Source organism: Malus domestica, chromosome 04 (assembly GCF_042453785.1).
Source record: "Malus domestica chromosome 04, GDT2T_hap1".
NCBI classification, from domain to species: Eukaryota; Viridiplantae; Streptophyta; class Magnoliopsida; order Rosales; family Rosaceae; genus Malus; species Malus domestica.
In genome coordinates this window covers 22,773,250-22,798,466 of record NC_091664.1, presented here as the reverse complement: position 1 = coordinate 22,798,466, position 25,217 = coordinate 22,773,250, and the positions used below count along the sequence as shown (strand labels likewise).

General features: G+C 38.8%; 3 protein-coding genes, 1 long non-coding RNA gene, 2 other non-coding genes and 2 pseudogenes across 6 annotated transcripts; 5 read left to right on the top strand and 3 right to left on the bottom strand.

Annotated features, from left to right (window-relative positions):
• The first annotated feature begins 4,979 nt into the window (after nt 1–4,979).
• LOC103419372 (O-fucosyltransferase 19-like) lies at nt 4,980–8,837 on the top strand. The gene is made up of 8 exons (XM_008357486.4): nt 4,980–6,182; nt 6,460–6,532; nt 6,621–6,691; nt 6,820–6,908; nt 7,021–7,153; nt 7,245–7,477; nt 7,565–8,041; nt 8,151–8,837. Exons 1-8 carry the CDS (start codon nt 5,520–5,522, stop codon nt 8,404–8,406), a joined length of 1,995 nt encoding a protein of 664 aa, XP_008355708.1. The 5' UTR covers nt 4,980–5,519; the 3' UTR covers nt 8,407–8,837.
• A 980-nt stretch (nt 8,838–9,817) lies between these two features.
• LOC103419392 (fructokinase-like 1, chloroplastic) lies at nt 9,818–11,661 on the bottom strand (annotated as a pseudogene).
• Nucleotides 11,662–13,088: 1,427 nt separating this feature from the next.
• LOC108171575 (protein transport protein yos1) lies at nt 13,089–14,266 on the top strand. Its single transcript, XM_017327849.3, has 2 exons — nt 13,089–13,229; nt 13,851–14,266. The coding sequence occupies exon 2, from the start codon at nt 13,854–13,856 to the stop codon at nt 14,085–14,087; it is 234 nt and encodes a 77-aa protein (XP_017183338.1). The 5' UTR covers nt 13,089–13,229; nt 13,851–13,853; the 3' UTR covers nt 14,088–14,266.
• Nucleotides 14,267–15,540: 1,274 nt separating this feature from the next.
• On the bottom strand, nt 15,541–16,545 carry LOC103433557 (heme-binding-like protein At3g10130, chloroplastic). The gene has a single exon (XM_008371822.4). The coding sequence runs from the start codon at nt 16,229–16,231 to the stop codon at nt 15,623–15,625; it is 609 nt and encodes a 202-aa protein (XP_008370044.2). The 5' UTR covers nt 16,232–16,545; the 3' UTR covers nt 15,541–15,622.
• Nucleotides 16,546–17,847: 1,302 nt separating this feature from the next.
• Nucleotides 17,848–17,936, top strand: LOC114824688 (small nucleolar RNA snoR26). Its single transcript, XR_003772961.1, has one exon. It is a non-coding gene; the product is annotated as a small nucleolar RNA snoR26 (small nucleolar RNA).
• A 48-nt stretch (nt 17,937–17,984) lies between these two features.
• LOC114824689 (small nucleolar RNA snoR27) lies at nt 17,985–18,081 on the top strand. The gene has a single exon (XR_003772962.1). It is a non-coding gene; the product is annotated as a small nucleolar RNA snoR27 (small nucleolar RNA).
• A 2,083-nt stretch (nt 18,082–20,164) lies between these two features.
• Nucleotides 20,165–20,652, top strand: LOC139195310 (uncharacterized). The gene is made up of 2 exons (XR_011580128.1): nt 20,165–20,301; nt 20,393–20,652. It is a non-coding gene; the product is annotated as an uncharacterized lncRNA (long non-coding RNA).
• Nucleotides 20,653–24,892: 4,240 nt separating this feature from the next.
• Nucleotides 24,893–24,992, bottom strand: LOC114824670 (small nucleolar RNA R71; annotated as a pseudogene).
• Nucleotides 24,993–25,217: the final 225 nt, after the last annotated feature.

The following is a 25,217-nucleotide window of genomic DNA, read 5'->3' as shown; positions in this document are numbered from 1 at the left end:
AATGCGGTACGGTAAGAGACGAAATGTGCAGTGTTTGTATGCGAGCTGGGGGATCGTGAGTAGTGCCACGTGTCGAGTTGAACGAAGGCGGGAATGTCAGGAGTCAGAGTCTACCTCATCCCGTGTTCGATGACAAACTGACAGCTAGGAAACGAGGATCGAGGAACGTTCCAGAAAGTGACCGGCCGAAAGTCTTTGCAATGTCCAAACTACCCTTCGTGGTAAATGGATGAACACCCAACCCACCAAGTACATGAATAGCATTCACCATTTTGTTAATGGAAGCTTCTGATTAGTTATGTTTGATTTGATAATTCGGCGAAGCCTCACTTGCACCATATAAACCAAAGTTAGCCGTTATCTAATTTCGATTTGTTTTTAATCAATGTCTTGTATCACAAAACAACAATCAATTACACAGTTTGATTTTATTAGTGTAAGTGTGAATTCTACATAGATTAGAAATGAATCCCATGTTCGAATTTGACGGATCATCATACAATCAAACAAATGGTAGAAGTAAATTAACATGATTTCAAAACCTGGTGGTGCTATGGGAGAAAATTGAAACAACATTAGGGTTTTCAAAATCATGTAATCCGTAAAGTACTGGTTAGTACTTTGTGAATTTTAAATGTTATTTTAGTGTTGTCTACAAAAATACGTAGCTCGCACAAAAAAACATAGGTTGAAGATTGTCCTTTTTTTTTAATTACGAAACAACGTTACAAATAAGATTTTTTGCATATTTATTGTCATATATATCAAATTACAATCTAGAAAATATAACAAGAAGAAACTTATCATCGTTTGGAGAGATTTTTCACGGTGCACATAATATGGGCAAAGTAGCCATATATCATTATACAAGTGGAGAGACACTTAGGGAAAAAAAAAACGTTTCTCTATTTGTATAATAACATATGCCATACCACATTATTTTCCGACACATTGAAAAATCTTTCTTAAGTTTGAAGATTAACAATAAAAACATATGGTCATTTGAAAACATAAAGAAGGCAAAATGATTGGGTTCGGAAATATAGTGTTGGATAAGCACGATGCTAAAATTGAAAAGATAACCAAAGGAAACATCCATACTAACCAAAAATAATATTTCACTTGCAGATGGCATGACGCCCAAAAGAAAAATAAATTAAAAATGGAAAATTAAAACGGCCCATATTATAAATATTTCAAGTGTACACGCTATCATGCATCTTGCTAGCTTTCCACTAGAACTGAAAACATTGTCGTAACGTATATGTGAATAAGATGAGTCGCCTTTTGAAAAAAATAATGTTAACGTTGTCGTAAGATATACCAGAGAAGCGATTGATCAAATCTTGCTTGCTAGATAGCATAATTATTAAAACTAGAAAGAAGTGAGGTTTCTTAGATTGAAAGGCACAAAAAGCCATGCAATTTTGGTCACACTACTACATCACATTCACATGGGATATTACGCAAACGAAAGGGATGGTCATATTTAAGCTACACTGCTAGCTTTCCACTCGAACTGAAAACATTGTGTTAATGCATATGTGAATGAGGTCAATCGTCTTACAAGAAAAACAACATTAATGTTGTCGTAAAAATCATACTAAAGACGCAACTAGTTAAATCTTGCTTGCTAGACAACATAATCATTAAAACTAGAAAGAAGTGAGGTTTCTTAGATCAAAAGGCAACAAAGCATGCATTTTGGTCACACTACTACCTCACATGGGAAATACGCAAACGTAGGGGATGGTCATATGTAAGCTACATGATGAGAGTGGTGTGAATGATTGAGTAAACACTCAAATTGGGATCCTTGTTCATGATCTATCACTGCTGTGGGCAGGTTGCATGCCAACTTCATGTGTATGGTAACTAAAAGGATCAATTAGGGTACCCCACAAAGATAGGGATATGTGCATGTAGGGGGAGAGTGTGAGACAAATAGGTACATAATTCGCTGATCTCAAACGTAATAAGAAAAATGGTAAATTTCAGTTTATTGCCCTCAAGTTTCATGATTTTCAACATTTAGTACATAAAATTTTGTCGTCCCAGAGATCTGGCTATTAAGTCTCCCGTTAACTTATGATGTGGCGCCCATCTGGACAATGACTGGGCGCCATGTGTCATTAAGAGGTCCATGTGGAAATTAAAAATTCAAAAAAATTTTCTCGCCCAAATTTAAAATATTAAAATAATTAATTAAATAAAAGTATTAAAAAAAAAAAACCAGAACCCCTTTCTTCTTCCCCACGGCTCCACCCATCCATCCCCTCCACCCCTCACCCACTTACACCCTTCCCCTTCCCTGAAACCCACCCCTACCACCAAGCATTTTCTCCTTCCCAAAAAACCCAACCCCTTCCCTTCCCCCAAAACCTCAAAATTCCCTCCCTCCCTTCTCTTCTCTGTGCCCACCAACAAACGAATACACTTTCGAACCGATTTGAGTGCGAGGTTGACGTTGCGGGATCTGTTTTAGGCTTCAATGAAGGCGTTGAGGGAGGATAGAAGAGGGAGGCCCACAGATTGGAGCTTGGTGTTGGAATCAGAGAGGGAAGACTTGAGAAAATTGACGTCAGAGAGAATAGATTGGAGTTCGTCGACGACGAGGATGAAGTCTTGGTAATGGACCTTGCAGACCTCCTTGATTTCGGACTCCTTGGATCCGGTGAAGCAGTGGAGGTGCTGGAGCAGCGTCTCGAGCTTCCCGGAAGTGAAGGCCTTGCGAACATTTGGGGTTTTTTTTGTTGTTTGACGCAGAGGAAAGAAGGGAGGGACGAAATTTTGGGGTTTTGGGGGAAGGGAAGGGGCTGGGTTTTTTGGGAAGGAGAAAAGGCTTGGTGGTAGGGTGGGTATCAGGGAAGGGGAAAGGTGTCGGTGGGTGAGGGGTGGAGGGGATGGAGGGGTGGAGCTGTGGAGGGGGTGGAGGGGAAGACGAAGGGGGTTCTGGGTAATTTTTGTTAATACTTTTATTTTAATATTTTAAATTTGGGCGATAAATTTTTTTTTTTTTATTTTTAATTTCTACGTGGACCCTTTAATGACACATGGCGCCCAATCATTGTCCACATGGGCGCCACATCATTAGTTAACGGGAGACTTAACCGCCAGACTAACGGATGTATGAGACTGTCCCAAAATTAACACTTTAGGTATGACTCTGGGACAAAAAAAAATTCATATAGTAAATGTTGAAAACCACAACTTGAGGTAGTAAAATGAGATTTACCCTAAGAAAAATTAGGATACTCTATAACCTTTTTAGACATGGATATGTTTTCAGTTAGCAACATCCGTGGCTACTCAAAACTGTTTATTATCAACTTTTAAGTTCTCAACTTTTAAGTTCTCAACTTTACCTTCCTCCTTGAGCGTTCGAAAAGGAGGCTATAACCGTTTATATAAGAGATGATGAGTAGTGCGTGTGTATGTGTATTGTGGAGTTGGTTTTACAAGATTGAAAAAGTGATTAATTTTCCTTAATCCAATTCCCTAAACAACTCACTACGTAACAGATTTCTTAATATAGTAAATTCTCGATAAAGTAATACTCTATAAGAAAATAAACTCTTTAAAGTAAAAAGAAAAAAATCATGATCCTTGAGACCAGTTATATATAAGAATAAACTCTACATTGTAATAAGTTATAATTTATATTGGTCCTAACTCTGGACCAATTATATATAATAATAAACTCTACATGGTGATAAGTTATAATTTATATTGATCTCATCTTAAGGAAACACGTCTCCACATAGTAATAATTGTCAACGAGTACAAATTTGCAATATCACATATAAAAAGTGTAGGATCAACTAAAATATTTCTCTATTGTTTGGGACAATGCTTTAGTTTTTAAAGTTGATGCCACGTCTTTGAATTTGTGGGTACATAATACTTCGTCAACATGAAGACCTTCTTGTTGAAGCCAAAATGTGTCTAACTTCTCAAGCATGTTGTGCAAGAAATAAAACACTTGGCGCTTAAGTGAATGATGAAAGCTATAAAATTAGTTTGGTCCCAACTTTATAACTTTATAGAGGTTTTACGGTAATATGTTTTGAGGTGGTTTCCGTTTTAATTTGGGTAATTAGTAATATTCATCCAAATACAAATAGCAGACGTTATATCACAATATTATCAATCCAACAACAAAATGGAAAGTGATGATGTCAATTCATATTACCAAGGCATAAAAGATGCTTCACCTTCAAGTACTCACGATAGCAATTATGTCCAATACTAGTCAATTCTAATCCGATCTCTAAAATATGGACCAAGTAACGGCTAACTCAAAACCAAATTATGTCTGGTTTTAATCGTGTCGAAAATTGCGGACCTTAAATCCTCTACAACTGCACCCACCTCACCCAACAAAAAAATGTGCTAGTAGTGGACCACTGGTGGTGGTGACGGTGTTGATGACAGTGGGTGGTGGTGGTGGTGAGAATGGCCGGGGAGACAATGATATGTGGTGACGGAATGGTCACGATAATGGTGGGTGGTGGCGATGGTAGTGGTGGTGACATGTGTTAGTGGTGGTCACTCATGATTGAGTTTTTTTTTTGTATTTTTTATTTTAAACTCTCACTCATAGATATTTATAAATAACAATTATTACATAGATTTAAAGTTGAGAATTGTTTTTAACATAAAGTCGAGAATTGGATGTCCCAAACTTGAATTTCTTTTTTACACAAAAATCCTAAATTCTTATGTTTTATAAATCAAAATAAGAAAAATGATGCATATCAATCCAAATAAAAGAATTGCAGCATATTTCAAGAAAAGTCATTAGGTGAATTAAGGGTTTAGCATGGTAATTTCCTGATTAACAAGAAACAAAAAGTGAATAAACTTTTTCTCTAATTTTTTTTCTTTTTCTGTGGATATTAGAAAAACAGGTATGATTAAGCACATTTAGGCGGAGACACCCGCCCTTTTAAAAGTTTTTAACCATTTTGCTTTAAAACAGTTTTTGTATTTTACCAACGGAAAACAGAATGCCACCGAAAAGCAAACTCGTAGGCGTAGTCAGTCCTTTTGCGGATTCACCAGGGGCAAATTCGTCATTTTAGCGCGCCCTTTAACCTTCCGCGTTGATAAAAACCGGTCTCTCAAAAAATCAGAACATCCCGCAGATCCGCCGTTGGAGAGAGAACAACAAGAAAAAACAGAGCAGTGGGGAATGGGAATCCCACTTTACAAAAAACACATCGAAAAATTCATAGGATTTATAAAAAAACATAACACCCCTTTGTTGTTGCCGAGGATTTCGGACTGCCCTTTTTCTCTGGAAGCCCATTGAGGAACAGAATCGAGCCAATCGAACCCGAAATCTATCTCTGTTTCTCTTTTCCCTCACTTTCTTTCGTTTTCCCGGAAAATTAAATGGTACCCGGGATTTTGATTCGGGTTTGATTTTTCAAGGAAGTTAAAAAGATTGAATCGGATCGTGTGTTGTAGCGGGCTGCGGGTGCATATTTGTTTAACAACGTTAGTGCCGGTCGGCCATGTCGTCCGGTGGGACGAACTGCTCAAGCAACATTAGTTCGAAACTACCGGCTCTCGTGGCGCTGCCCACGACCACCAGACGACGCGTCGCTGACGGCGTCATGGACGCCGGCGAGCGGCTCCCGACGAGCACTCTCTCTCCCGACAGCAACATTGTCTTCGCCGACGACGACGATGTGGAAAACGACAGCCTCCTCGACGGCACTATATGCGGGCCCCACCACAACCACAACCATTATTCGCACCACCCCGTGATGAAGTACCTCGTGCTCCGTCGGCGGCTATTCTTCTGCGTTCCCGATAAGTGGCTGCTCCCGATCGAGGACGGATTTCTTTGGACGGTCGCGATGTTGCAGTCGCTGAGATCGGGGCGGAACGTGGTCCGCAAGATTTTCGGGGCTCTGCTTTTGATGGCGGTTATCTCCGCGTTCGTGAAGTTCTCGTTTTTTAGCAGCCACGTCGAGGTGGACGGGGAGGTGGCACAGATGACGGAGGGCCGACTTTTGATTCTGAATACTGTGAAGGACGATTGGTCGGGGGCGCAGCGGGCCGTCGCCGAGAACCAGGAATCCAATTCTATGCCGAAACGCGTTTTGGAGAGGGAGAGGTTGTCGGAAACCGAATCCTCCACCATGTTCAAGCGACTTCTCGAGCGGTTGCCTGTGAGTATCAATCAATCAATCAATTCCCCCAGAATTTTTAATTTTTTAATTCTTCAATTATTAGCATTCTGGGTATTTTTAATTTTTCACTACTTGTTTGGTTTCCGAGAAAATGGAGGAAAGTGATGAGAAAATGTCTAATCTTTCTGTTACTATTAACGTTTTACGTTAACCAATTTACTCTTGTCCCTTGCTGTTTAGGTAAAACGTTGTATTTATGAATTTAATGCTGGGACTATTCTGTAATTAATGATAATTTATCTGCTTTCTTTTCCAGACCCCAGAGATTTGGAGGAAACCCAACAGCGACAATCTTGATAAATGCATAGCTCGACCCAAGAACCGAATAAGTATGTCTACATTTGTTTCCCTATCCAAATTTGTCAATTTTGGTAATTTAATGTCTGAATTTCTTAACATTTTTATCATTTCCAACAGGGACGGGATCGAAAACAAATGGTTATCTGCTTGTTCATGCCAATGGCGGATTGAATCAGATGAGAACAGGGGTAAGTACAAATCGTGCGCTCGAATCTCCTTTCCCGTAATTTAGAGCAGTTTACAATATCGCCATGTCAAAAAAGTAAATTTTAGACACGTTTTGGAAGCTGACATGGCAACCCAATTGATGGTGCAGATATGTGATATGGTAGCCGTTGCAAAGATAATGAATGCTACCCTGGTTCTTCCACTGATGGACCATCAATCTTTTTGGACGGATCCAAGGTAAGATTTTCTTAGCAAATGATGAGGTTGTCGGATTGTATTTAGGAGTGGCTAACTGGCTGATTAATTTTGTTTTATTATGTTTAATTGAACTCTGTCGTGTATTTTGCAGTGATTTTAAAGACATTTTTGACTGGAGACACTTCATGAAAGTATTGAAAGATGATATTGATATTATCGAGTATTTGCCAACCAAATATGCAGCTGTGAAGCCTGTTCTGAAGGCTCCCGTCTCCTGGTCGAAGGTGCGATCCGTGTTAATAAATTTTCAGATGCGTAGGGACTTTCGAATTGGTTCTGTTCTTCGAATTGTATCTAAAGATGATTCGTGTGCAGGCGAGCTATTACAGAAGCGAGATGATCCCCTTGCTGAAAAAGCACAAGGTTATAAAGTTTACGCACACTGATTCTCGGCTTGCTAACAATGGACTAGCGTCCTCCATCCAAAAGCTGAGGTGCCGTGCGAATTATGAGGCTCTCCAGTACGCGAAGGAGATTGAGGATCTTGGGAGAGTTTTGGTTGACAGACTGAGGAACAATAGCAATCCGTATATTGCTCTTCATTTGAGGTACTTTTGTTGTTTTGGTTGATTATTTGGGTGTTGTGTTGTTTCGGATGTAGTGGAACTAAGTAAAGAAACTCTTCTTGATTGCAGATATGAAAAAGACATGCTCGCTTTCACTGGCTGCAGCCACAACCTTACTGCTGAGGAATCTGAGGAGCTTCGGGTTATGAGGTACAGCGTCAAACATTGGAAGGAGAAGGAGATCGATAGTGTAGAACGAAGGCTCCAAGGCGGATGCCCATTTTCCCCACGAGAGGCAGCCTTGTTCCTAAAAGCCATGGGATACCCTTCCACAACAACAATCTACATTGTTGCTGGCGAGATATATGGTAGCAACAGCATGGCTGCTTTTCGCGCTGAGTATCCGAATGTCTTCTCTCATAACACTCTTGCAACAGAAGAAGAGCTAGAGCCCTTCAAGCCTTACCAAAATCGGCTTGCAGCCTTGGATTATATTGTAGCAATGGAGAGTGATGCCTTTGTTTATACGTATGATGGAAATATGGCCAAGGCGGTGCAGGGACATAGGAGATTTGAAGGGTTCCAGAAGACTATCAACCCTGACAGGTTCGCTTTCATACCAGGCATTTAGTAATTTGCTCCTCAAATTCCCAACCTTTTGGTTGGAAGATATATCATGAACTAGTTTTCTGACATGTTATGATTTTCATTTCAGACAAAATTTTGTTCAACTCGTCGATCTGTTGGATAAGGGAGCAATATCATGGGAACTTCTTTCGTCCGCGGTTAAAAATCTGCATTCTGACAGGCTTGGAGCACCATATGCTAGACAGATCGGTGAGTCGCCAAGGTTGGAGGAGAACTTTTATGCAAATCCCTTTCCCGGTTGCATCTGTAACAAGACGCAGGAGCAAATGTCTAGGGTGAAGTTTGATGAGAGACGAAGTATGACTGTTTCGTCGCAAAGATGATGCAGTCGGACGGAGAATGCATGTGGCTAGCTCATGCTGTACAAAATACTACACAATACCACTGCTCAAAATGGCAGCCCAAATTGGTGGGCTTCTGAAAGAAGTGCTTTTTTCGCTCGGTCTCAGAGATTGTGCTTGCTGTACAGGGTCGAAAAGTTGCGATTCGCAATGCAAGTTTTGGTATATGATGAAATGATTGAGAAGGCATTTGAGATTGCAGAGAAGGTGGAGCTTGAGTATAGTTTTAGGATAAATTTCGGGTAGTTTGATTAGCACAGAGACCTCTTGCCGTTGTCAGAAATGGAGCTGCTATAGTAATTCATTGATTCAATTTTTTTTTCTTTGGTTTGATCTTTAAAAAAAAAGAGCTCCGCGATGAATTTGAATGTAATTTTTCTTACACAACCTCCAATAGAAAGAAGTTCAATACATTTCAAGCGGATTTTTCACTTGTCGTTGTCCTGTAGGCGATTTATTGAAACTAACTTAGGACTAAGGTATAAAGTATTGATGATATCGGAAATATCGGTAGTCCAAAAACAAAAAAATTTCGATGGAAATATCGGGATATTATCAATATCGATAAAAATTAAATAAAAACCACGGAAATTGTAAGAAAAACTTGGAAATTTTTATTGAAACTTTGTAGGATGTTTATTTAGTCAATTATCTATTAGTTTATCACAAAAAATTGGAAAGAAATGCATTGCATGATAGATATAACTGATTTAAATTGATTATATAGCGAGCTGGCAAACATTGTGAGTGTAAAAAATATGCAGTAATTAATGAAAGAAGTTTAAACACACCATAATCATTTATATATAATGAATTAGTACAATATTTTACACTTTATACATTGCATGGTAAGATACACGAGTCACTTACCAAGGTCTAAAATATCGATGATATCGAAAATATCGGTAGTCCAAAAACACAGAAATTTCGATGCAAATATCGGGATATTATAAATATTTTAGACCATGCTTAGGACATATTGGAGAAAGGCACCCCAGCCTTACTCGAGTGAGGAGTTTCTTCTTCTTCTTCGCCTACTGGAAATAGAATAGCTTTGCCCACGAAATTCGTCCCCGTGCTAAAAAAATCAAAGCTCATAGTCAGGCACGGGATGATCCGCAGGTGGAACTACTTACTTTCTTTGTGATTATTGTTTGGAGTCCCTCAATTAGGAGGGAAACCTCGATAGAGTTACTCTACTAGTGCATCTCTCACATTGGATGAGACCAATAAGGAATCACACATGGCTAAAATACAAGAGTTTAATGCTTTTGTAAGAGCTGTCCTACAATTGACGTGATTCGCGCACCCGTGCACAAGTTTTTCTCCTTGATTAGCTGGGGGCTCCTTTTGCTTGGGTGCGCTATACGGTACGAGGATTATGAGGAATATATTTGCTCCAAAAGCAATTCCCATTTCAAAAGCCCATGTGCATTTGGTTTATGCTACAATTGCAAGAATAAAGTGAATTCAAATGCTAGACTAGTGTACGCTGGATACAATCTTTCTTCCTACACTGACAAAATTTTCAACGCTAACGAGATCATACGATACAATGAACAATTTTGTACACTACTACCACATCGAAGGCACATAAACCTGCTCCTTCAGATTTTGAGTAGCGCTTTCCGTCGGAAAACCTCGAACAGCACCAATAGTCCTCTGCGATATAATTCCTGCTGCAACTGCAAATCGAAGTTCCCTTTCCAAAACATCTTGGTCTTCATACATCTCGGGGTGAGTTGTCAGCTTTCGCATGATAGCAGCTACAACTGCATCTCCAGAACCAGTTCTATCACAAGTGAATGGGGTTATGAGCACATCTTCCGTTCCAATCACAACACCGTGAAACGAAGGAGAATAGTTATGAATTCAAAGAGTTTCATCCGTCACAAACAGAAACCTAAGTCCTTTATGCCATAACAAAGATATTTCCTCAGGCGTGTAATGTTAATAATCTCTCCGCTTCTTGGTTTGCTCAAACTCCTCAGCATAATACTGGGGCCTGTAGTTCCTCTTCCTCACGTAGTTGTCCTCATCAAGAAGGAATTCCAATTCCTGCCTCGAAACCTCGATTATATCAGCTTCGTTCCAAGAAGCACTTCCCACTTCCAAAGTTCTTTTCCGAGCACTTCCTAGGTGCTTAATCGAAATACTCTTCCTAGGCGCTATTCCAAGAACCACTCCCTTACTTCCCAAGTGCTTATTCAAGAAGCACTTCCTGGGTGCTTATCCAGAAAGCATTTTGAAATGTTTCTTCGACTGTTTATGAAAATTCCGACGTGTTTCTACTAATGGCAGAAGCGCCTTATGAGCTAAGAGTGGCCCTTAAACAAACACAATGTAAACACTATATACAATACCTCTTTGAGCACGGCGAGGTTGAGCTCGGAGCAAAGCAACGAGTCCTAGGCGGACTCCTTCACCGTCTCCGCCCACATCCTCTCATAGTCGAACTTAATCTTCCTGTAAGTCATCGCCGTCTTCGCCGTCGAATTGAACTTCACCGAGCGCGTCTGAACCCTCTCCTTGTTCATCATCAGCACCAGCCCATCCCCAAAATCGTCCTTCCCGACCTTCCCCATAAACGCCGCCCTCCCGCCGAGCCGCACGTGCTAGATGGCCACGTTGGAGGGCGACCCACCTGGCGCCCTCACGAACTCCGGCGGGTCCCATTGGAGCATCTTCCACTGCGAGTAGATGTCCGGGTGCATTGGGTTGTCGGAGACCCGGACCGTCGGGACGAACTCCTTCTGCGCAGCCCCGAAGCAGCAGACCAGGGGTGGGTCGTCGTACGGGAAATCGACGCCGTCGTCGTAATCTTCGAGGTCCGATTCTGGGTATTCGGTTTGGATTGCGGATACAAGTTCGGGTTCGGGTTCGACAGCGCCATTTACGACCTCGGACTTCTTCGAACGCTTGGTTTTTTTTGGGTACTTCTGAAGAAGATGAAGTGGGGCCCTTTTTCCTGCCGCGGCGAGTGGGTTTGATGGGTTCAATGCTGCCATTGTCTTCTCTGTTAATGGAAACTCTGGGTGGGTTTAGATTGCGCGATTTCGGGGGCTTAAGTAGCAAAAACTGTGGATTGAAAGCTTTCAACTTTAAAGATTCTAATGCTACCCCTTTTGAAATTACGCTTCTGGGGTTTACTACCGGTGGGAGAGAGATGTGAAATGATGCCATGGTTTGAGCTGAGTGTTAGGGTTTATCCATGTCCGTCAGCAAAACCTCGCTCGGTCTCTCTGTACATTTTATCGGGTCGTTGTTATTATATTGGGAGGAAATGGGAGGAATGGTCCCTGAACTATGCTCGAATTGTAGATTTGGTCCCTAAACTAAAAAATCATTAGATTTGGTCCCTGAACTTAACAAAATATATAGCATTGGTCCCTCTATACTAACACCGTGAGATTTTCCGTTAGTTTGATGACGTGGTCTTTGTGGGCTCCATATTTTTGTTCCCTAAATGCCATGTGGCTTAAAAATTCAAAATAAAAATAAATACAAACATAGAAAAAGAAAAAAAAATAAAAAAAGTAAAAGTTATCTCTCTCTCTCCCGTCTTCCCTTCTGCCTTGCTGCGACGACGAACTGCGACGGAGAGGGAGGTCGCATCGATCGAGCACGCCTTGAGGGAGAAGGAGAGGAGGAAGGCACGGATCATGGCTGGGTCGGAGGCGTCGAGTCAGAGCGCGGATCATGGCTAGGTGGTGAACAGCGAGGTGCTCCCGGGAAGGAGAGAGAGAGAGCAAAGAGGATGGCGGCGAGGGAGACCAAGAAGTCCGACGCCATGGTTTCTTGGAGCTTTCTGGAATTTGGAGGAGACGGCGCTCGGCGGTGGTGAAGTCGGCGAGGGAGTTTGGCGCCCAGATCAAATGGCATGATGTCGCCGTGGTGATCACCCAGAGACGGCGCTCGGCGGTGGTGAGGTCGGCGACATTCCATGGAGAAGCAAAGTTGAAGCAGGGTGCTGCTGAGATCGACGATCGGAGATGGAGGCTCGGCCGTCGACGGCGACGGAGTACGGAGCTTCTGATTTTGAACTGGATCGCCATGGCAGAGAAGTCGAGTCGACTGGGAAGCTTCTGAGGTGGGCAGCGATTGAATCTTGGAAGTGTGGACATCGTGGCTACTTACGGGGATTTGGAGGAGTAAGAGCACCGGTGGGAGAGAAAGGGAAAGACTTTGGGGATTTTGCGCAGTCGAAGTTGGTGTCGACGCCGAGGTTGGTGAGGCGCCGGATTTCCTGGGCGTTGCGGTCCAAGCAATGAAAGGGAGAGAGAGAGAGATAACTTTTACTTTTTTATTTTTTTTCTTTTTCTATGTTTGTATTTATTTTTATTTTGAATTTTTAAGCCACATGGCATTTAGTAAACAAAAATATGGAGCCCACAAAGACCACGTCATCAAACTAACGGAAAATCTCACGGTGTTAGTATAGAGGGACCAATGCTATACATTTTGTTAAGTTCAGGGACCAAATCTAATGATTTTTTAGTTTAGGGACCAAATCTACAATTCGAGCATAGTTCAGGGACCATTCCTCCCATTTCCTCTTATATTGGACTCCAACATCCGGGTCGGGTCAGAATTAAGTGAGAATGTCTTAAAGTGATACGTGGATTATGTACGACCGTCGGATGAAAAGTTAACAAGGATTCTGACCTGGCTTCGGTTCGTGCTTGAAGTCCTTTTGATTTGCGATGACTTTCGGTCTTTCCTGTTGTTTCGTTTCGGTGTTGTTGAAATCAAGGCGAACGCTTTCGACCGAGAAACGACTTGCTGTCTGGAACAAGTAATCGCCGGTAAGATTTCCTGTCGTTCTGTTCTTCCTAGAATCGATTCGATTGTGTTAAGATACGAAAGAACATGTCTTTTTTCAGTTCTGATCGGTTTCCTTTTTGAATTTGGTTTTTTTTTTTTGGGGTTCAATATCGACAGTTGAAACGATATCGATAAATTTCATTATTTATTCATGATTTGCACAGTTTCTGTTTGTGCTTGATTGTTCATTATGCCCTTTTGAAATCTCTTACTGAATTTTGTGTGCGCATAAGAAATTGAAGGTTTGAAAGCACTTCTGTTGCTTTTACTTTATGCGTTGTCGGAATTGGTTTGATTATTTGAAAACGCTTGGAGGGCACAGTTGAGACTGCTTTCTTTCTCCTCATAAGCACTTTTGCTGTAAGTGCTTTTATCTTGAACAGCACCGGTGCTACTATAGAAAGAGATATTATGCTCCATAAGCTCTTCTAAGTTTTTCTGCTAAATGTGTTCGGAAAACGCTTTTTTAACACTTCCAAATGGTGTCCCAATCAACCCTTAACAATTTTAAAAGCACCTCTAGCTCCAAACATGCCTTTCATGTTAATTAGTTAGTGAATCAGTGATGTTTAGCAACTGAGGTTGTCAACCTGGTTGTGCAGAAAATGGGATTGTGGACTGTATTCCAAGGCTTCTTGCTGCTCGCAAACGCATTCGCCATACTGAACGAAGATCGGTTTTTGGGTCCGAGAGGGTGGACCTTGCTGCAGTTGCAAGGAGGGAGGAGAACTACGCTTAAGGGGCAGATCATAGGATTTATACATGCATGCCAATTCTTCAGATTTCCTCTCATACTTTTGAACCTAGTTACCATTGTAGTGAAGCTCATCTCCGGGTGAAATGCTTTGTGTGAATTATGTGTCTTTGTAATTTGTTAACGAATTTTCGGCAAGTTACATCCTGTTTTGTTCTTGGGTTTGAGTCCCAACTACAAATTCAGTATGTGGGTGTGTTGTTGATCCATGGCTTTATTGTTCTACATTACACACAGTTTTTTAAGTGAATATCGTTCACAAAAGATGGGATTCAGAACAAGCTACTGACATAACCAAAGGGGAAAAGCCATGATGATCAGGAAAAGGTAGTGTTGGTCACTTATATGGCCTTGTTTGCCAACATTTCAGATAGTTGGTGGATCAGGTCCTCGAACGATATGAAAATAACGGATTTTGGGTCAACCAACGAGTCGGATTGTTATCGAGTAATCTATTAATGTGTTGGGTTGTTATCGGGTCACTTATTAAGAACTCGATAAGTTATCATTTGCCAAATCTAGACATTAAGCATGACAACAATACATGGATGTGTCTTAGCTTCTCTCCACCTGTTCTCATACCATTAGCATAGGACACCATTGTCGCGGTGTATTTGTGTCATACAAGTTGTTTTTGAGATATAAACTCCCGTGATATGAAAGTTTCTCTCGCGGAATTGATGGTGGTGTAGCCTGCAAAGAGAGCAAATGTTTGTGGTGTTAGGATTTCAGCGTAAGACCCTCAAACATTGAAGTTAGTACGTCGTTCACTGAAACCAAAGTAGTAGACTTGGGTTCTCATTGCAGACATTTGATTGCCTATATGCGGAGCTATCTGTATTCATCGCTGAGGATCACTCTTTATCATTCCTAAGGTGGATTTCGGGCTCAGGTGCAAAATTTATCATATAAAGTACAACATTAGTTTTTGCGAAGAAACTTGTCAATGTCATGATGATATTGTCACTACGTTATGTCAATATCATGATGATATTGTCACTACGTTACGTAATGTTACTGATTCATGTGTTATAATATGAGTGAATGACATAACTATTATGTTATGAATAAATCCATGTGCTATAATATAAGTAAATTGATATAAAACGTGACTATTTGAACTTGAAAACTTCTTTTCTTATTGTCTTGAAGCAAAATTTCCCTCAATATAAGTGAATTGATATAAAACGTGACTATTTGAACTTGAAAACTTATGTTTTTTATTGTCTTGAAGCAAAAATTCCCTCAAGGAGGGTGAGTAAGAAGGAAAAGAAAACACTAATACAAATAAAATTAAGGTGTAATCATGTTTATACTTCATTGTTAAGAAAACACTAATGCTATTTATGTGTAAATTACGAAGTTAGATACGAATCACTTGTGTATACTAACTATTAGAAATCCCAACACAGGGGAATCAAACTACGAATCCATTATTTTCTTACTTTCTCTTTTTCGATTCATGACTTCTTCATTCCTTATACAATTGGTCCTCGCCCGATTACGGATTAGTAAACATGGCATAAAAAATAGTCTACTTTACAAAATACATGTTTTATTTAATACTAGTTAAAAAAAACAGAGCATCTTACAGACAAACAAGAAACAAAATCTGAAAAATCACTCAATTGGGATCATAACCTCGTTAGTCCTGAAGGGAGGCAAAGTCCATGGCGGATTATACCTAGCCAGAATATAATCCCCTATAATCTTATACCCATCTTTCTCCAAGCTCTCCTTCAACTTCTCTACCTTCTCCGCCACCACCTCCTCCGTCGCCACCCCCGCAAATCCAACCACCCCATACTTCCTCTCCCCCTCCTCTCTAATCACCACCCTCTCATCCACCGGCTTCGGCGCATCCTCCGCCTTCCCATACTTCGCCGGCAGCAAAAACTCCATCGTCACCATCCTCTTCCCCTTCTCCTCCCTCGTCACCACCGGAGCCGTCATGGCGATCTTTTCGCTTTCTGGGTTTTGGGTTTTGGTTATGACCGGAGCCGTCATGGCGATTTTCTCGGGTTTGGTGTTCTGAGGATTTCCCAATGCGCCGATGTAGTTGGCGAGGACAGTAAATCCGCCATCTTTGTTACCCTTGAGGTCGGAAGGATCGTAGGTGAACTGGGCTACTACTGACGGCGCGTATTGCCGGATTTCGTAGAGAGCGGTGGAGTGGATGACTTTGTAATTTGGGGTTTCCACGCTTATCTTCCCAAAAACCGTGCCCATTTTCTTTTGAGGAATTAGAGTCGGTAGTCTCTGGGTTTTTTTTTACTTGGATTTGATCCTTGAAAGTGGCCTATAAAAATGGTGAATTTTGGGAGTTGTGGGTTTTGCTCTGCGATTGTTCTAGCTTTGTTGCATATATCTCTATCTTTTGCTTGGGAAGGAGGTTTTTCTTTTCATTTTCCTAATTTTTTTGATAAATACTGCATGGGGTTGGGGAGAAGGTTGGAAATGTACACTCTCGGTCTTGAACGAGTGGCTGGTTTTTGTGATGAACATGTGGACACATTCTGTCCACCATTTTTTGTGTGTCAAATCTGTCCACCATTTAAACGGGACATGGTCTATAGTTGCTTGAGAAAATTATAGAAACATCCCTCAATTTTATTTATTTTTTTAGTACAACGAATATTTTACATTAAAAGAATAAGAGAGTTTGGTTAAGTTACATAATGAACAACTTAATTTGGTATTGAATTTGTCATCCACAAGATTCAAACCTAAGATCTCTCACTTACAAGTGAAGAAGAACACTATCATCGTAGTACTGAATGGTAGAAACATCCCTCAATTTTAGCTAAATTAGAGGAATGGGCCCTACTAATTGGTTTTTTAACTCATCAAAATGTACAATTATGGTCATTTTCGTTAATTATGTCAAAAAAAGTATTAAAGTTGAAGTACTATTTCTCCTATTGTATTAAAGTACCATTGCTACAATTTTACTCATTTGGTTTTTCATATTTGCCATTTGATTTAGCCTTATGTGCGTGACACGTGACTCATTTTGACGAAAATGTTAACAGAGTTGACAAAAAATGATCATAGCTGCATGTTTTGCTGAGATAAATGACCGATGGTCACGAACTTTTAGTTAAGTCACTATTACTTCAATTGAGTTAAGATTGAGAGGAAATTGCGAGGTAGAAATGTTTGAGATTTAGGTTTGAAAAATGTTATTTACACATCCGTTTGAATTTCTAACGCACTTTTGATTTTTGTCATTGATCTTCTTAAATTCATTCAATCCAACAATCGAAAATGGAGATGAGTGTGCAATAAGTAAAAATGAGTGTATGGTTAGCACTATCCTTTGTTAAAAGGTGTTTTTGACCATCAAAAGCATTCTAGATACTAAAGTGATGGAATTAACTAAATAGGTCACTTAAAATATTTCATGCTTGTTTGCTTGGTAGTCTCAAATGGGCCCAAATGTTAAAACTGATAAATTTAGATGGGCCGGATGGTTGGGGAGAACATGTTATTGTTAGAGGTGGGCCAGGCCTAGGACAGCACAAAAATGGCTTAAACCAGTACAGGTTCCCTGGCCCACGGACGATCGCTAGGGTTAAGTCCAATCACACCCCTATAAATTTATCCCAAATCCCTCTCTCCCTCTCTCGTCTTCTCAAAACCGCCAACGATCTATCTTCTTTGTTTTCTTTCTTCATCTTCTTCAATCCAGGCTTGATTAAATTTTGTGTCTCTATTTAATCTTTTCCGATAATTAATTTAACGTTTTCATGTCAATTATTTAGGAAAATTTTATTTGTTTTGGGTACACAATTTATCTTCCTTTTTTTTTCTTCCCCTTTTGAATTCTTTGATTATATTGGAAAGGAGCATCGGTGATGATTTCTTAGAAACGTTATCCTTGCACTATGATTGCCCGTGAAGAAAGTATGGGGAATATTAATCTGAGATGCTTTTTCCTTTGAATTTGTTTTTATTTTAATTATATATTTTTGTGTATGTTTGTGGATCAATGATGTTACTTAAATCTGCGTTATCTTTCTGCAACTTCTCTCGACCTCGAGGGATTTGAAGATAATTTCAAGTTACTGAGATCTTATTTTCACTCTTTTGTTCCTCTGATCTGATAGTACGAATATCTTTGGCTTAATTTGCAAGCGAACCCCCATCCCAGCCGACCCAAAAACCTAATCAAATCAAGGGAAAAGAAAGAGATTCAAATCTGTTTGAATTTTTTACTCAAATTTCGAGATTGGTTCATCCTTGATTTGTATTTTCTGTAGCACGTGATGAATTTTTATGAATTAAAATGAATTGGGCATCTACTATTTTTACTCCGATTTCAGAAAATTTTAATAAATAGCTTCAAATCAAATTTTAATTTCTCTGCAATTCAATTCATCTCCTACGAATTAGCAAAGAGTTTGTGGGAAAAGTGGGTATTTTCGGTTTTTTAAATTTATTTTTATTTGTAGCTTATATCGTCTCCCCCATTGGACACAGTCATCTCATACAAAAATGGCTGTTTGTATGGAAGTGAACTGAGTATTTACCAAATAGTAATCAAAATTTAACATATAATTTCATAAATGTCACATTTTATAAGAATTTTGAAATATAGCAGAAAATTCATGTGAATATACCTAAATACCCATGATATCTGAAACACTTGAATAGATCTACTCTGCGCTCTACACAGTTGTACAAAGTGCGATGCGGCGTATGTCGTGGAGCAGTTGCGGGTGTTGATTAACAATCAACTAATTGAGTACATATTTGAAAATTTGCTGCTCATGTTTGAAACTCAATCACTACCAGTGATACAATATCATCTCGTTAGAATATGCTTTGTACAATCATCTTAGCAAACATGATATTAGTTGAGGTTTCTCACTCATTGACATCAAATTTCAATTTAATTGTACTTGTGAATTTCTCTTAAATTTGCTGGAGAACAGAGATTTAAAACAATAAAGTTTTTTCACAAGAGGATCGTTCCAATTTAATTCTTGCTTCTATTACCCGCAAATCTAATTAATCTGTAATTCGATTAGCATGTTCTGAATTATTCTAGACCTCACAAACCAATCATAACTAAAAAAATAGGGTGAGTGTGCGAAAATGCTGCCCTCAACAATGGGAGTGAGGGTTTTGCCACCTATATTTATTTGGCTTTCATTTCGAGGATATTTACGTTTATTTAAGTGAGTTTTTTGATATATTTTGAAAGATTTTATAAAAAAATATGACATTTATAAAATTGGGTGTTAAATTTTGGTTATTATTGATAATTACTTTGTGTGTTGAAGGGTTATTACTGTTGTAAAATCGACAGTGTGTACAGTGGAATAAATGAAACAAGACACGAAATATACGAGGTTCCTCTACAGACAGTATGACTGGAGTACGTCCTCGAGACAGCAGTGGTGCTTTCATTATAATTTAGAATAATAGGAGTACAAAAATAACTTTCTCTATTATCTCCTCTCCTCTTCCTCTATTTTCTTTCTTCATCTTCCGTGTACTTCTCCCTTTGATGTTGTGTGGGGTTTGTATTTATATATAAAATAGGAGTAGTGTGCAGCAAGCTTCAGCGGACAATGGAAGGGCCCATTATTTAATTCTTTGAGTGGACATCCATTGTTCTACAACACTCCCTCTTGGATGGCCACAAGTCTTCGATTGATTCATTAAAATCTTGATTTGCTTTGGATGCTCCCCCTAATTTCAAATCATTTAGGCTGATTGTTGATCATCCTGCTTCAGTCTCTTAGCAAGAAGAGTTGTCGAAAAATATGCTTTACTTGTTGTTAACTTTCCATAGGCTTGTTCTTGAACTGGGCTGAAGGGTCTTCTGATTTCCTCTAAAAGTATGAATTTACTTCATTTATCTGTAGCTAAATTTGATTCAATGGTGGTGGACACTTGATCTTGAATCAGACTTGTGATTTCTTCAAGAACCTTAGAGACTTGATCTTGAATGAAATTGGACCATGAGGAGCTTCACGTGGCAAGTAATATTCGGCTTTGTCGGGAATGAATCAACACGTGTTTGTTGCGTTTGTCTCCACATGCTTCAATGTATCATTTTCGCTTGCCTTATCTATTCCCATTTCAGAAATGGTGTTTTCCCTGGTTTTCCCCCATGCATGTGTGACATCTTTTCTTGTAGTATTTGTCTACTTATGCAGGAGTGAAATGCAACTCTTGCATTTGAATGGTTCATCACTTCTTGGTGACTCATCCATGTGTGGTAGCTTTAGTGTAAATAGCCAACATCATATCAACAATTGAAGATGAGTACTCGAGAGCAATGCAAGGTAAGCAACCAAGCAAAGGTTCTGGGCAGTCAGTTCCTTACCGGAAGTTTGATTGGAGGTTCCGACATATTGCTTTCTCTTGCCTTTGCAGGTAAGAACAAGGACAAAGGAAAGGACATGGAGAAAACATGATATGAGATACTCTTGTTTTTGACCCTGATGATATAAGATACTCTTGCTCTGGTGTGACTTGTTTTGAAGAGGTATTCTCGGAGAGGAAGAAAATTGAGTATTTCAAGATGCTGTGTTGAAGATGCATTCTCGGAGATGAGGAAGAGTTAGACATTCTTGCAGGTTTGCTTTGTTATAGAGAACTGAGGTCGACATATATAGAGATTTTTTAATAGCAAATAGTGATGTTGTGTCTTTACTCTTGTCAGCAACTGTGGTGTAATTAGAATAGTAAGATTTACCCGTTTTCAACTTTGTTAGAGATCTTCGACAAAGTTGCACCTAATATCCGAAAAAGCTGAGATTGCGTTTGAAAAATGCCAACAAACTTTATTCAGGAAAATCTGGCTTTTGAAATTTGGAGAGCGATGCCTCTTCAATCTCTGAACAAGTGGCTTTATTGTCTCTTCTTTTATAGAGACATCAATCGTGTTCAAGAGTATGCTCAGAAAGTTGATGCCTGTAGAAAATTTCCCTTCTTACACTTCTGAGATTTTATTTGACCTCATTTTTCCTTCATTTCTGAAATTGGCTTGTCCATCTAACATTTGCTTAGATTTTAGTCTTAGGAGTGATACAGACGAGCATCGTCAGGATAATAAATGGCGCTCGTCCTTCTTATCTTCTAATGATCATCTTACAGTTGGGGACCATGTGATGAAGAATAACATAATCGCTACTGTGGTAGTTAAGAATCTTCTCACTCCAAAGGATAACAGAATCCTTTCAAAACGATCTGATGAGTTGGCCATTCAAGACTCCTTGGCTCTCAGTGTTCAATGTGCGGGCTCTGTATCCAATATGGGCCAACACCTACTTGCTCAAACTCGCCAAGTTGAATCATTGATGGCTAAGGTGGCAAGTCTTAAACAAGATATCAGAGGGCTCAAACACGACAATAAAGTGTTACACGTGCTTTCAAATAATTACTCGACGAACATGAAAAAAAAGCTCAACTAGCTGCAGGAATCCGAAAGTCGGATTCAAAATGATCAGTAGAGGTTCATTGCTAGATTCCGAAAGCAATTGATGCCTTCCTCTTCTGGTTTTTTTGCCAAGTACTGGGGTGCCACATGATCAATCTCCAGTGTCTCCCCCTTCTGGGGTATTGCCGAGCATTAAGGCTTCACACGAGCAACCTTTGTGAAGGCTTCATCATATTTATTTGTTTTAACTCATGTGTATGCACATATCTGTAATTTCTCAGAAATATTAATAGATAAGCTTTATTTCATTCAATGTATTGTGCTAAATACAATAATGCATATACTTTACTAAGATGTGGCACTTCTTGACCAAATATCAATTTATCTTTACCATCACGAAGATAAATTATCATTCTTAGTGTCGTCATTATTTGAGTATTTAACTCATAATCTTTAATCCATATGGTTCTTTAATATCATAAACATCATGGATAAGATTCATGTTGGCATATTGTTCGATCTGCAGTTCGAGACAATATTTCTCTCAACACTTTATATTCTTTCTAGACTCTTTGGGAGTTTCAATTTAATATTATTAACTCTTCAGGAGTTCTAATTTAATGTCATTGACTCTTGCAAGAGATTTTAGTATGTTGCAACAATATCATAATGATAGTACTCACTAAGGCAATTTATACCATCTATTGGTATTGAGTACCTAATATATGTTTTACCATTCCGGGGCTTACTTTAAGCAATTTGAATCCTTCAGGGATTTTCTACACTTCATGACACATTTTCCTTTGGAATTTATACAGAGCAACTTGCTCCCATGTATAATTGAGGGATTTACTTATGGAGATATGATGTGGGCGACTTACAACCATTCATATATAATTCTCCATTCATATGAACTTGTTTACAACCTTGTGTCATATCATGTGAGTGTATTTCACTGTATTACAAATGTCCAATGTAACCTCTTTGATTCAACATATTTTGGCTATTTATATTATATTCAAATATATAGGTCCATTTTTCCACGTTTTTACAAAATTGTAATGGAATTGCCTTTCTCCATTTTTTTTTCGTTGAAAAGAACGAGGCTCAATATCAACACAGCTCATTGATGAATTTAGTAACTACTTATAAAAACCAAAATTACCATTGGTTATTATCAATCTGTGATCCCATATTCTCATGTGCATTCGCATGCATAAAAACTTTTGATTTCTTTTGGATATCCATTGCCTTTTCAAAGGTATTACACTATCTCTTCCAGGATAGTTGATGAGTAGATTTTATATTATATATTTTACTCTAATCTTAGTATATTTTGGTTAATATTTTGAAAGAATTTTGATGCTTTGAATTGTATTTTCAATATAGGACTTTCAACTTCCTCTGGAGAAAACCAGGATCAAATGGACGAATTTTGGAGTAATTCCAGTTGGATGACGTTTGTGAGTCACTTAGCTTGATCATATCAAAATCTGGGATTTTTCCACCAAGCGGTTATTTTCTGGCGATAAAATAAAGGAGCGATGCGCGGTGTTGGAAAATGACGTTTCTGGGCTTAAATTACGTTTTTGGAGCCCAAGATGACCTCGGATGGGTTCGTGGCCTTCTGGAGAAGTGTTCAGAATATTCCAAACATTAAATCCAGCTATATTGGGCTAGTTTTGGAGCAGCTTATGGGTTCAAAACATGGCTGTTTAGAATTTAGGCGAATTTTACCATTTAATTTAGGGTTATGTTTCCTATTTTATTTGATTATTAATTTTAGTTTCCTAGGGGGAATAAAGGACCTGTTTTTAGGGTTTGTGTGGGGGGCTTAGCAGATATATTGCTTGGCCGTCTATAGTTTTTCGCTATGCTTTCTTTTATGCAATTTTGGAGACAGAGAGAATCGCTAGGGTTCTTGGAGATTTTCTACTTTAAGGTGTTTTCAATCCTTTTCTTGATAATATTTTCTATGATTTCAATTATGAATATGCGTAACTAATTTCTTTTCCTAGGGCGAAGCCTTGAGCCTTAGCATGAATATGTGTTTTTTATTTAATTGCTTATGATTGATTGCATGCATACTTTAAATTGTTAATCACCGGGATAAAAACTATCTAATTGTCTTAATGCCTGATCACCATTAGGATATTTAGAAAAGTAATTTGATGCAATTTTGGTTGGAAGGTTCCCTGAAATTGACGCTGGCTTCTTGTGATTAATAATTGTAATTTCACTTAGGATGAATACCACGTCTTAAGGGTTGCATGATTTTTCAAAGGGTTTTCATAAAGCATAATGAGTCTTTTATGTTCAAATTTGATCCGAATGTCTGGACGGGTTTCATGTTAGATATACGTTCTATGTTGGAGGTTCCAAGTAGAATATGAATTAGGAAAATCTAACCTTCAAAGTGGCATATGTAGATCATGAGTAATTGATTAAAGTTCATAGGATTGCTAGGTGATGGTGGAACCCTAGTGCTTTCTTAATTTGATTCTTCTAAAACTGTTTTCTTTTTTCCCCAGTTCTAATATTGCAGATTGTTTATTTTAATTAATTAATTTCTTTTTTATTTTAAGTAGGTTATAAAATCAATCACCTCAATTTCTACTTTACAATAATTAATTGAAATTTGGTTTGTTTCGAATTATTTAATAATCCCTGTGGAAAATGACCTTGCGAAATCCGTTTATACTACAACAACCTTGTGATTCTTGCAAGTATTATAGGAGTTTTTATCACATTCACATGAGTAGTAAAATCCCTATTAAGAAAATGGCGTCCTTGTCGGGGATTATTTAAAATAATTCCTACTAATCAGATTATCAATTAGTTATTGCTGTTTATACATATAAAAAAAAATTATTTTTGTTTTTATTTTATTTTTCTCAGATTACAGCAGTACAGTGCATATTACAAAGATAATCTGTGCATGGTCAGCACCCGTTCAACAGTGCAGAAATTGCTTCCTTTCGATCCAGAACTTGAGTAGACTTTAAGGAGACGCAGGGAGAAAAATTTGCAGTGGGTTCCTTCTTTACAGTGGACTTTTATGCAGTGTTTAATTTCTGGGTATCTGCACAGTAAAGAAAAAATGGCGTTCGTTATTCCAGAGGCGGGTCAACCTTTGGGTGATTTTTTGACAGCACACAACATTAATATACCAAGTTGCATTACTAATCCAGCAGTGGAGGAATGGTTTACATTCGAAATAAAGCAGCACATGTTGAATATTCTACCTACATTTCATGGGTTATCGACCGACGATCCTAACATGCATATTGCAGAAATTTTAATGGGATGCAAGAATATTTTGGTGAGAGGATTTTCGGCTAAATCTATTAAACTCTGTTTATTTCCATATACTCTGAAAGATCAAGCAAGGAGATGGCTCCTCACACTCCCATCTGGAAGCATTAGTACTTGAGCCCAACTTAGTGAAATTTTTTTAAACAAGTATTATCCAGCTTCAAAGACTCTTGACATGAGAACTCAGATTTTATCTTTTGCCCCAAAACCAAATGAAGAGTTTCATGAGGCATGGGAACGATTCAAGGAGTTGATTAGAAAATGTCCACATTTTGGTATTAATAGTACTGATCAAATGCATATATTTTCAGAGGGTTAAATATGACTACAAAAACTCTTATCAACACTTCATGCGGAGGTTCGTACGAGGATAAAACTGCACAAGAGACTTGTTTATTATTTAAAAAAATGGCAGCAAATACACAACAATGGGCAGTTGAGCAACCACAATCTAGGTCCGTTTTTGAGATGTCGAATGGTTCACCTTATGCGTCGGCGCAAATG